The 13,227-nt window shown below is 46.4% G+C and overlaps 2 protein-coding genes across 2 annotated transcripts in view; one reads left to right on the top strand and one right to left on the bottom strand.

The window, feature by feature from the left end:
- LOC135341944 (replication factor C subunit 4-like) overlaps positions 1-13,227 on the bottom strand; it is a 37,197-nt gene that overhangs the window by 20,557 nt on the left and 3,413 nt on the right. The gene's annotated exons all lie outside the window — the stretch shown is intronic.
- The window catches only part of LOC135341853 (uncharacterized), a 32,174-nt gene that overhangs the window by 17,646 nt on the left and 1,301 nt on the right, over positions 1-13,227 (top strand). The window contains exons 7-8 of the mRNA XM_064538524.1: positions 47-1,009; positions 2,501-13,169. Coding sequence (XP_064394594.1) covers positions 47-1,009; positions 2,501-13,169 — 11,632 coding nt within the window. The remainder of the gene's footprint in view (positions 1-46; positions 1,010-2,500; positions 13,170-13,227) is intronic.

Raw genomic sequence — 13,227 nt, forward strand, 5'->3', positions numbered from 1 at the left:
GTCATTGCCTTATCACTCTGTTTCTCTCCCCACCACATGTATACAGGACACATTCGGGTTGGTGAAGACCGGGCGTACAACTGCAAACCTTATCACGTGTGTCAGCTTAAACTACGAGACCACCGCCTTCTATCAACTCACCGTACAAGCCTGTGACAATGCAGCCAGCCCTCTCTGCGATACCGCTCCCGTTGCCGTGACAGTCGAGGACAGAAACGATAATGCTCCTATTTTCTCTGAAGTCAAGTACTTAGCCCAAATCAATGAGACAGACACCTCACAGATGATGGTATCCGTGGTCACAGTGATAGTGTCCGATAGCGACTCTCCTCTCAACTCCATCAGCACCTTCGCTATCCTCACACCTCTCACCCCCTTTGGACTACGATCAGCCACGCCCACCACTGTGGAGGTATTCGTAGCAAACCCTGACGATATTAACTTTGAGAGTGGCACTGTGATGTATGAGATTGATGTGCTGGCAAACAACTCTCCCGCTGTTGCCGATGACGTTACTCAGAACAATACCGTCCGTGTGTGTATCACTGTGGTGGATCGTAACGATAATGCTCCTCGTATTTCTGAACCATTTCAATTCTCTGTACGTGAGAACCAGCCTTCTGAAACGCTAGTCGGCTGTGTGGTTGCCATGGACGCTGACTCTGATGTCAGGGGAACCCTTGAATACTCCATTCCCTCGTTCCCTGTTTGCTCCAATGATGTCCCCTTCTCCATCAATGAGACCTCTGGTTGCCTCTCTACATGTACCCCTCTAGACTACGAGGAACAGACTACCTACACATTTGTGGTTATGGTGTGCGATCAATCGGTTGCCGAGGTGATGATGTGCTCGTCTCGGAACTTTACCATCAATGTGGAGGATTTGAACGACAACCCGCTAGAGTATTCCCAAGACCCGTACATTGTGGACCTCAATGAGAACAGTCTACCTGGAAGTATATTGGTGACTATACAATCATCTGACCAGGACTCTCCACCTAACTCTCAGGTGAGCAATCTAATGGCTGACGTCTTGCCTCCCCCATAATCCAAGCTAGAACTGTCTAATAGTAATAATATATGAATAGCGAATTAAGTGGTTGATGACAAGAGTAAGTCATTATTGCCATAATGTTAAAGTATAAACTTTAATTCCGTGGATCCAATGTCAAAAATTTTTTTGATTTTCTAAGCTTAGAAACAAATGATGTGTTTCAATCCAAAATTTCATTGGGGCCATAATTTGTCATTTTTCGGCCTTGGACCATGGGCTATTTATTATTCATGGTATTGCCAAATTGCCAAATACTTTTATCGTTTAAATAAGAAATTTGATGATACCATTTGAAAGGTGTGTTTCTAAGTTTTCAGAAAATTATATTATCGTTGAAATTGGATCCACGGAATTCAAGTTATGGCAGCTGAAAAAGAATAAATTAAATTGAGGGGGGGGGTTGTTTCAACAGCCATTAACTTTAGTACCGTTGATCAAATATCCAAAATTTTGTGATTTTGGGAAAGCTTAGAAAATTTCCTTTCAAATGATGTATTTCAATCCAAAAGTTCGTCGGGGCCGTAATTTGTCATTTTTCGGCCTTGGACCATGGGCTATATTATTCATGGTATTGCCAAATTGCCAAATACTTTTATCGTTTAAATAAGAAATTTGATGATGCCATTTGAAAGGTGTGTTTCTAAGTTTTCAGAAAATTATATTATCGTTGAAATTGGATCCACGGAATTCAGGTTATGGCAGCTGAAAAATTATTATTATTTGGAGGGGGGGGTTATATCAACAGCCATTAACTTTAGTACCGTTGATCAAATATCCAAAATTTTGTGATTTTCGGAAAGCTTAGAAAATTTCCTTTCAAATGATATGTTTCAATCCAAAAGTTCGTCGGGGCCATAATTTGTCATTTTTCGGCCTTGGACCATTATTCATGGTATTGCCAAATTGCCAATCGCTTAAATAAGAAATTTGATGATGCCATTTGAAAGGTGTGTTTCTAAGTTTTCAGAAAATTATATTATCGTTGAAATTGGATCCACGGAATTCAAGTTATGGCAGCTGAAAAAGAATTAAATTGGTATCACCAAAATAATTGGCAAATAATTAATTTTTATCGCTCAAGTAGGCACTTTGATGGTACCATTTGAAGCATCTTTTTTATCATAAAATCAGATTAACGGAATTCTAGTTATGGCAGCTGAAAGATCAAAGATCGTACTATTCTGAGATTACGGGTTATTGATCATCTTTCAACACCCATAACTTTAGTACCGTTGATCCAATGTCAAATTTTTTTTCTTTTCTGAGATCCAAAATTTAATTGGGGCCAGAATTTGTCATTTTCGGTCTTGGACCATGGGCTATTATTATTCACGGTATTAATTTTGGCCGAATTTGGAAATATAATTAATTATTTGTTGTGTTATTTTAATTATAATAGTACCATAAGAACTTGATTTACAATATTGTAATTATGTTCATCTTCAGGTGACGTATTCGTTTGTGAACACTTCCGGACCATTTGGAATAATAGACGAAGATGACGTGTTCTACACTGGGGCGGAGGAGCTGGATTATGAGGGGCCCACCCGGACCTATATCTCACACCTCAGGGGCATCAATCCCCCAAGCAACTCAGATGATCAAACCCATATTGTTGACGTGGCGATTGTGATAAATGTAGTGGATCGAAACGACCAACCGCCAGTGTTTCCATCTCCAACGGATACAGTACAGCTGCAAGAGAATTCACCGAATGGAGACGTTGTTTATACACTGTCCACAACTGATGCCGACACTGACCTCAACTCACAAGTCCGATACCAAATCCTCCAGTCCAATACTCCATTCACTATTATCGATGACAATGTGGTGGTATCAGATAGCGATGCTTTAGACTTTGACCCCCCCGCATCAGTACAAGAGATTGAACTGCTGATACAAGCCGTAAACGAGGCCCTTGACGACGAAACCCAGATCACTAATTTCACACTCACAGTGCAGCTTACAGACGAGAACGACAACTCCCCTGTTTGTGTAGGCCCGTCTGCTTTCATATACCCAGAGGACCTGAACGTGGGGGCGGATCTGAGAAGAGCAATGGCTGCAGACATCGACTCAGGCCTCAACCAAGAACTTCGCTTCTCGATAACAAGGGAAAACACGACAGACCCTGATCCAATGTGTTCCTCTGAGCTACCGTTTGAGATTGACCAGATTACTGGCTACATCTACGCCTGCATGAGGCTGGATTACGAGAACATGACTTACTACGAGTTCAACATCACGGTGTGCGACTTAGGCACCCCCCAGAGATGTAGTCAATGCCCAATCATGATCCAGATTATGGACGTCAATGACAACGCCCCCGTCATCATCCCCCCCACAGAGTTCAGTGTCACCGAGACCTCCCCTCAAGGCACTCTGGTTGGTTGCATCAATGCTGACGATGCAGATTCTGGTCAGAATGCGCTATTGAACTATTCCCTCTCGGCTGGCGTCGAGGAATGCACTACACTCATCCCCTTCTTTGTGAATGACACGACTGGATGCATTGAAGTGTGTCAACCTCTCAACTATGAAGCTGTCATAACCTACTCCTTCGATATCGTAGTATCAGACATGGGATCTGTGGTGCTCAGTACTATAGCAACTATCATAGTGGACATCATCAACGAAAACGACCACCCCCCTGTCATCACCCCTGTTACCATGGCAGACGTCATAGAGGAGCTCCCTAATGCACTCGTACTAACAGTACTAGCCAGTGATGCAGATGCCCCTCCATTCAATAACTTCACGTTTTCATTGGTCGATAGTGCAGGAGGACGGTTCACTATTGACCCATTCTCTGGCGTCGTGCTAACCACACAGTCGCTGGATCGAGAGGAGCAAGCAATGTACAGTATCACTGTACGTGTCACGGATGGTGTGTTCAGTGCCAATCAGACCATAACTGTTTATCTTACGGACATTAACGACAACTTCCCTCAGTATGTTGGCCAAGAGCTCTTCAGTTTTCTTGAGGAGAGTCTGTTCCAACTTGTGGTGCCCTTCACCGACAGAGATGTTGGTCAGAACGCTAACCTCACGTATACTGTGAGCGATGCAAGATTCTCCATCAATAACTTTGGCGTTTTGATGAACTTGGTACTGTTGAACAGGGAGGAAGAAGCCGCTGTTACCTTGGAGATAACTGCTAGAGATTGGGGAGTTCCTTTCCGAGAGAATCAAACCATCATTACCATAGTGTTGTTGGATATTAACGACAATGCCCCTCAGGCACTGCCGCCATTCATGGCAGATGTGATTGATGGATCCCCTGAGGGTACTGCGATCATAACTCTCAATGCAGTTGATGCTGACGAAGGTTCCAACTCCGCTCTCCTCTTCACTCTGATCGATGATGCTGGTACGTTCAAAGTGGACAACGAGACGGGTGTGGTCACTCTGACAAGGGACATTAACCTCGTATCATCAACGGTTGTCACTATACCATTCACAGCCTCCATTTCCGACAGAGGCTTGCCAACGCAAACAATTACTCAAAACTACACAATCTTCATTGTCAGCTCTGTGCCCGGATTCCCTCAAACTCAGTACAGTTTCAGTATATTGGAGAATTCATTCGGAGAAAGTATGGGCGTGATTAGAGCGATGGACCGTGACCTGAATCTCTTGAACGATGCCTTCGAGTACACCATCCTCTCTGTGAGTCCATACAATGCTGGGTTCACTGTGGACAGCTCTGAGGGCAATGCCACCATCACCAGTCCGAGCAGCTATCTAGACTATGAGGACAACGATGTGTTCACTGTGATTCTTGGAGTTAGCAGGCCGAACATGACAGCTGTTGTTGACGACACCACCACTGTTGTGATCACCGTGCTGGGCCTTAACGACAATACTCCACGTCTCTCACCCCTTAATATCACAGCTGAACTGGCCGAACACTCTGCAGATGGTACCATTGTTGCTATGGCAATTGCTATCGATTTTGATCTCGGTCCAAGTGGACAACTAACATTCAACCATACAGGAAATGGTCAGAATTATTTTGAATTTGATGCCTCCGGATATTTCATTGTTTCAAACAGCAATTTAATTGATTTTGAATCTGATACAAGTTTTACCTTTTTGTACCAAGCTTGTGATAATGGTGTACCTCAGGTGTGCAGTGCAGCTGGTTATATATTTATCACCGTGGTGAACATTGATGATCTACCCCCTGTGTTCAACCCAAATGTGTACAATCTCGAAATCTCTGAAGGGTTTGGTTTTAACCGACTTTTAACGTACATCAACTTCACCGATCCAGACACCCCTCTTGAAGATATCACCCTCAGTTTGGACCCCCCACAGACACAGTTCACCATCCTCTTGCTCAGCGGAACAGGAGCTCTCATGACAACAGACGAGCCTCTAGACAGAGAGACCATACCTATACACACATTCAACATTATCGCTACAGATACGGCCGCAGCTCAAGCTACTGCCATGGTGACTATCATTCTGCTGGATGAAAATGATGAGAGGCCTCGCGTTGAACCAATGGACAATGTGGTGTATTTCCTGGAGGGTGTAGGCACGGCAACTCCTGCAGCTGCTTTGAGCATTGTGGACCGTGATGATGTTTCCTTGTACCCTCTACGTAGCGTGCAAATGAGCCTCCACCCATCACCCATGTCTATCGAGAGCTTCCCACTACCCGGAGGACAATGCAACCATGACAACTACACCATTCTCTATGACAACAACGTGCACAGCTTGTGCAGTGAGGGTGGCTGTACGTATCTGCTGGACCCAGCACAGATATCTGGAGGAGTAATTGTGGACAGAATTCTTGATTTGGGTCAGTCGCCATTTGCTAGAAACTTCTTGGTATTGTTTAGTGGCGAGCAGCTGCTACAATTCAGCGTAACCATCTGGGTGAGGTTCTCGGCCCCGTCAAATGGCTTTATTGTTGAGATGCAGAGTACTGTCAATATATTCAGTCTTCAAGTGTTAAATGATGGCTCCCTGAATATCCAAGTGAACCCTACCGGCAACAATCCCACTAGACTTGTGGAGACCGGCCAGCTACCCACTCACGATGGAGAGTGGCATCAAGTTGCTGTGGTGAGACAGATGAACGTGATGTCAATATACTTCGACAGTGAAATGGTTGCGTCTGCTTCTAATGTTGATAACTCCACCGTGGACAGTCCATTTACTAGAGGAGAATTTGAAAGTGGAACATTCTTCCTTGGAAACCGACTAGACAATGCATTACTCTCTGAGTTCTATTTCTGCGACTCTGTTATCACTAACGAGCATCTGTTCTGTACCTTTACTTGTGGCGAGACCTTGGATGTGACATCCAGTACAGAAAATGTCACGGCAACTATCAACCATCGCACAAGAACTGTGGAGCTTACCTATACCGGCACTGATACGTTGGCCTCCCTACCTCAACTGGAGGTTGCCATGAGGACAGTTAATTACAGCAACATCTTGGACGAGCCTCACCCCTTGGACAGAGGTGTGTTTTTATTGGTTACCGACATGGTTGGACCATCGGATACAGAGACTGTGGTAACTGTGCGACCAATCCTTATCAACGATCAACGCCCTGTCCTGGACCTCAACGGATTTGAAACCCCCGGCCTGAACTTTGCAACAGTGTTTGATGAGACTTCTCTGGGTACAGAGGTCATTGGAGCCAATGCTATCCTTTATGACAGGGACAGTGGTTACTGGCCATTGGACCGTATCATTATACAGCTGATATCTGCAGGCTCCCTCGAGGCACTAGTAAACAGTGGGAGCTCTGAACTAGTCAATGTAACTCTGTTGTCTGGATTGCAATTGATTGCCCTGACGCCCCGCATCTCTTCAACACCCGTGTTCCCCGAGGCCTATCTCAGCGCTCTGAGGAACATTCTATATCTGGACCTTGAGGAGGAACCAGTGGAGTTTGATCGAGTCATCCAGTTCACCGTGTTTGACGAAGGATCGAATGTCAACGATCCTCTCTCGTTCACAACCGTTACAGTGACACCTACTAACGACAAGCCTACACTTGACTTGGATAGTACAAACCCAAACAGCCGTGATACTACTGCCACTTACTTGGAAGAAAGTGGAAGCAGTAATATCATCGATTCCTCAAGAGTTGCAATTGCTGACGAAGACAGTACAATGTTCTCCTCTGCTATCTTCACCTTTGTCACTCGTCCAGACATGGAGGCGGAGTCTCTCGCATTATTTCCCCCTGCAACTACCGTTACAGCCAGTTTTGACATTGCAGCTGGTGTTCTAACACTTGTGGGGGCGTTGGAGGCAAATGAGTGGGTAAATATATTTGGGAATGTTATGTACCAGAATGCTAATGGAGGTCTGAGTGATGTAGCCGTGCGGGAGGTCTCCGTGGTGATCACAGATATTGAGGGAGCTACTAGCGATCCTGCCTTGGTTCGTATCACCGTCCGTCCATTCAACGACCCCCCCACAATCTTCCTGGGGGGTCCAGGCATCAAAGACTACGTCACAACCTTCACTGAGGATGGTAATTGTGTACCCATTGTTGCTCCAGACTCTCAAATACTCGATCCTGATACGAACAGTCTGCAGAACGTGCGTGTCGTCCTCAACACCAACGGCATTGTTTCTGACTCAGAATATCTGGAAGTGACCGCCAACATCCCACAGATTAGGAGCTTTTCCTTCATGCAGCGGACCAGTATAATCTTCATCCAAGATCAGTCCAGCTCTATTGAATTTTTTGAGATTGGCTTGAGGAGTGTGGTATATTGTAACAATGTTGATGAACCAGACGAGTCGTTCAACCGTACTATAACCGTGACTGCTCTAGACACCACACTTACAACTGAGGGTGGGGTCACTCGGACAGGCTCCATCTCCTCATTGTCCACCTCTAGCGTACAAATAGTGAGGGTGAATGATCGCCCAGAGTTGTTCTTTGAACCTCAACAGAATGTGTCAGTGCGTGGTGTGCCTACCATCATCATCAACCCGGACAATATCGAAGTGGAGGACTCAGACGACGATGTATTCAGTGAGCTGATTATCTCCATCATAAACCCTCAGGATGGAGACGACCAAGAGATCATTCAGTTTGATATGGACCTCCCCTTCGAGACCGTATCTATTGGACCTTTACCAGGGGCGAACAACTCCATTGAATATAGCGTTACCTTCCAGAACAATGGCGGACGGAACGAGCGTGTGTATCTGACAATTGGGAGGATACGTTACAACAACATAGCTACAGACATCACCGTGGATCCACCGCGCGTGATTTGTGTGCAGATAAGCGACTTCAAGATCTTCAGTGAGCAAACCTGTGTAACTGTAACCATCTCTCCTGCAAACAACTTCAATCCAGTATTTGATCCAGCCAGTATGTTGGAGTTCACTCGAAATGAGACAAACCTGCCGCTCACTTTAACCACCCTACAAGCAACTGACGCTGACCCAGGCCTCGAGGGGGATATTTCTTACAGAATATCGCAAGTGCTCTCTGTAGCCATGGGCATCCCTCCAGTTACACGGGTAACCACAGGCCTATTTGAGATCGACTCTGAGTTTGGTGTGTTGACTGTCCCCAACGGACTGGACGCCGATGACTTCCAGCTGCACAATGTCACTGTAATAGCTGAAGACATGGGAAACCCTGTATTAACGGACACTGTGTATGTGGTTGTGCGTGTGGAGGACCTCAATGACATTGCCCCAGTATTTGTAACCCTCAGTGGTGACGAGCCCCCCTACGATGCACCCCCACAGAGGGAAGAGCTGGACCCCCCCAGAAGTATATTCATTGTGCGGGCAGAAGATAGAGATTTCACTTCACCCAACAACAGGGTTGTACGCTACGAACTGTTGAACTTTCAGGATCGTTTCTCCATTGACAACAATGGTATCATCCAGTTCATCACTCAGTTGGATGCAGAAGAACAGTCCACCTACGCTCTCAACATATCTGCAGTGGACGGGGGATCTCCCCCACAAACCTCTTATGCTACCGTCCTGTTCAGTCTGACAGACTTCAACGACAACCCAGCTGAGATACAGCAGCTGGCACCGGCTGTAATCGTGATAGGGGGTGCTGCTACTTCCATTGGTCCCGCCCTGAGAATCAATGACCCTGATCTAGGCTCGGCAGCCATCAGCTCTATAGAGGTGACACTGGTTCCGAATGCTGTAGACAGCCAGAGGCAATACATCGATTGTCTGATGGTGTGCCAGGAAGCGAGGCTACAAGATGCCGGGCTCTTGTCCTCTACCATCAACCTCCTTGATGCAGCTACCTTTCAGAGCGACAATAACGCCCAAGGGGCATTTAACGATTCAGATGTTATTGGTGGAGGTAACTGTCCTGCAGTGACTGTCAACAGACTAACAACCCTAGCAGACGATGGTTACGGTCGAATACCTCGTGCTTCCCTCCCTACTGACTTTGGCTCTGGAGAATTCTCAATTTCATTTGTACTGAGGCAAGATGCCGAAGGATTTGTTCTCACACTTCCTGACTCAGCGAATCCAACTCTACCCGCTAGTGCTGTGGAGCGCCAGTTCGCAGTTTGGGTTCGTCGTTTTGACATTCGAGTCTACTATGTCTACGGGGCAGGCAGTTTTGACACTGCTGTTTATAGACAGCCTACAGGACAAGAAAATTTCACACCAGGATCAGGAGTAGGAGCAAGGCACTATACTCTGGTTTTAAGGACCACCTCGTCCACCACTGCTGAGATTGACTACTATATTGACTGTGCACTAGTGGATACTCAAGCACTATTGGGAGTACCTGTCTCTCCATCATCAAATATTGATTTGTTCATCGGCAACTCTCGCCCCCCTGCAACCATTAGTGGTAGATTGGGCGGTGCCCTACATGGCCTCTACTATCACAACAGTCCTCTCACTCAAACACAAGTACTGGATTTCTGCAGCTGTGGCCAAGAGTCGCTTGTCCTTCCTCTTCTCCCTAACTCCATTAGAGTCAGCCAACTCACTAACCAGAGGGTTGTCTTCGTTGCGAACTCCTCCGATCTCATTCCTCAAGCGGATGCAGAGAGTGTACTGCGAGACATTGGCTACCTCAACACTTTCATAGACCCCACCGTTGACCCCCCACGCTCTCTACAGTTCAGTCTTACTGAGGAAACAGGTGACTCTGCAAACACGATCGGAAATGTTTACTTGGTAACCAGCGACAATGCTTTGCCAGTACTAGACATCAGCTTTGCGGCTGGAATAAATTATGTCACAACATTCACAGAAGACGCAGGTCCTGTTGCCGTAGCACCAGACAGTCGAATGACAAGATTGATTGATGGGTTTTTGAACCCGACATTTGATCGAGTGATTGTTCAGTTAACCAACGCCCAAGATACCAGTGAAACATTGTCTGCAGTATCCACAGAGTCGTACATCACCGTACAACGATCACCTGACCGTCAAATGGTTGAGATTATCGGACCTGGTATTGCAGGTGACTTTATCACTGTGCTAGACACGCTGGTGTATGAAAATACAGACGATCGTCCCACTACAACAAACCCTCGTGTGATCCAATTCACTATCGTTGACACCGATGGCCGACAGAACAACCCTCTGGCACAAACCTCCGTCAATCTCATCACTGTTAACGACCCTCCAGAAATCTCTCTCTCCTCTAACAGTGGAGACCTCCTCTCCTCGGCCATGTACGATGAGTCTACTCCCGGCGTTGCCATAGCACCTGCACTAATGGTACAAGATGTGGACAGTGATAACCTGGTGAGTGCTACTCTCAACCTAACCACTCCAACAGTTGGCACGGACACTCTCACTGCAACAGTTGCAAATCCAAACATCTTTGTTTCATTTTCTGGTAATATTTTATCTCTGTCCGGATCAGCCAGCCTTGAGGAGTATCGACAGGTGTTAGCTAGTGTCAATTTCTCCTCAACAGACTCCCCCTTCCTTGACAACAGTGGACAACCTGAGGAGGACCCTACACGAACCGTTGTCATAACAGTATCTGATGGACAGCTAGACAGTGAAATGGCACAAGTTACTATCGAGTTTATACCTCGTGATGACCCCCCTGTGGTTTCCATTGGCAATGCTACGATTATATTTAACGATGGAGATGGAGCAGTGCTCATTGCTCCAAATGCCATCATAGCCGACGATGATAACAGGATCCTGGCTAGCATGCTGATTGAGCTATCTAGAGAGAATGACGCTGAGAACGATGTGCTGAGGAGTGGCGCCAACTTGGGACCAGTGCTTGAATTTGAAATACCCGATACAATTGCTAACTTTGAGTCTAATTTGAGAGGAATAGAATATGTGAATTTTGCGTCAGAGCCTGAACTCTCCCCTCGTACCATTACCATCACAGTCCGAGACTTCATGGGCTCCTCCACCACAACAGTCACCATCAATATTGTGGATGTGAACGACAACCCACCAAACTTTACCCCATCGCTATATAACTTTGACATCCCCGAGGATGCAACCATAGGAACCACCATTGGTGTTATGATGGTGTCAGATGCTGACAGGAACATGGATGTCATAACTCTGTCCATAGCTCCATCATCTGTGCCCTTCATTGTAACCCTTGTGGATAATGAAGTAGGAGTGAGTATATCACAGGCTTTAGACGCAGAGGACACGTCCATCTACAGCTTCACTGTCACCGCTAGCGATGGCGTTAACAATAGCTCAGCTACAGTGACTGTTGATGTGCTGAATGTGAATGAGCCCCCCTCCATCACTCTCGACCCCTCCAACCCGAGTGTTGTGCTCAGACCCCTCAGTGTTACCCAGCTGCTGCAGAACACTCCAACAATATTCGATCCAGACATCAACGATGAGGTTAAGGTAGCTATTCTAACTCTGAGGGATGTGCCCTCAGGCTCTAACGAATCGCTGAATTGGAACCCCATACCAGGCTATAGCTTCGGAGAGACGGCTACCAATGTGTACAGACTAGAGTCCATTGCATCTAATGTATCACTGGAAGATGCTCTGCTCTCACTGACGTATGTGGTGGGCTCCGTGGTAACCTCTCTGACGGAGATTCGTACAGTAGGTGTTCTGGTTATTGATGCTGGTGATTTGTCGAGTAATGAAGTCACTGTGGCGGTGTCTCTGGCGAGTGTTCCTGTCTTCACTCAGATGGTGTACAATGTGTCTCTGCTAGAAGGTATGCTGGCAATGAACTTTTTAACGGTGCAGGCAAGCGTAGAGAGCGGAGGAGATGTAATTGAATATGCAGTGGAGCAAGGTTTTGGTGTCATGATCAACGCTATGACAGGTGACCTCTCTCTTCTCTCTCTATTGGACAGAGAAGTTTCTCCCACCATGAGTTTTGAGGTGTATGCTATTGATGCCCTCCCACCGGCTCGTACTGGCACTGCCATGGTAACCATCACTGTTATGGATAGCAACGACGTACAACCGATAATCAATGGATTAGATAATCTAACAGTGTTCAGTGGCATTTCCATAGCCCTCTTCCCAAATGCGACCATCACAGACCCGGACACAGTGGCACTGATCATGAGAGCCACAATCACTCTGATGGGAGATCCTCTACCAAGCGGCAGCTTCACCGGGAGAGTGTGTGTGGACGAGTACAACACCATAGCTAAGATGACCTCAGTGTGTGGTCTACCTGCCCAATCCTTTATTGATTTGGTCAGTGGAGTAAGTGCTACTGGTTTAAGCCTCGTGCAAACACGGCAACCTGGTAGCAACGATGTATTGATGACCAATGGAGGCTATGCTATTGTTACTGAAAACTTCACTGACTTCACTGGACAAATTGATGAGTTTACGCTGGCATTCTGGATTCAAGTGTCGTCCTCAGGCTATATAGTGTACTATGGCAACACAGACTTCACTGAGAGGTACCTGGCTGTGTACTACTCTGCAGGGAACAACCAGCTCATCTTGACGCTCAAGAGGCAAGGAGAGTCAGGGTTGAGTGCTCAGATCCGGGTCAGCTTCCAGCTGTCTACAGTACTGTCAGACGGTGGCTATCATTTCATGATGCTTCAATATGGCTCTAGGAACGTGGTGTGTGCAGTAGACGCCCAGCTGGTGACCAGTACTGCAGTGGTGTACAAAGAGTCCCCCTTCATTGGGGAGGTGTTTGGTGAGTATAATGTATATTGTTAGAGTGAGCTTACCATACCTTAATTGTACAGTACAAG

The sequence above is a fragment of the Halichondria panicea genome, chromosome 9 (assembly GCF_963675165.1).
Source record: "Halichondria panicea chromosome 9, odHalPani1.1, whole genome shotgun sequence".
Classification (NCBI taxonomy): domain Eukaryota; kingdom Metazoa; phylum Porifera; class Demospongiae; order Suberitida; family Halichondriidae; genus Halichondria; species Halichondria panicea.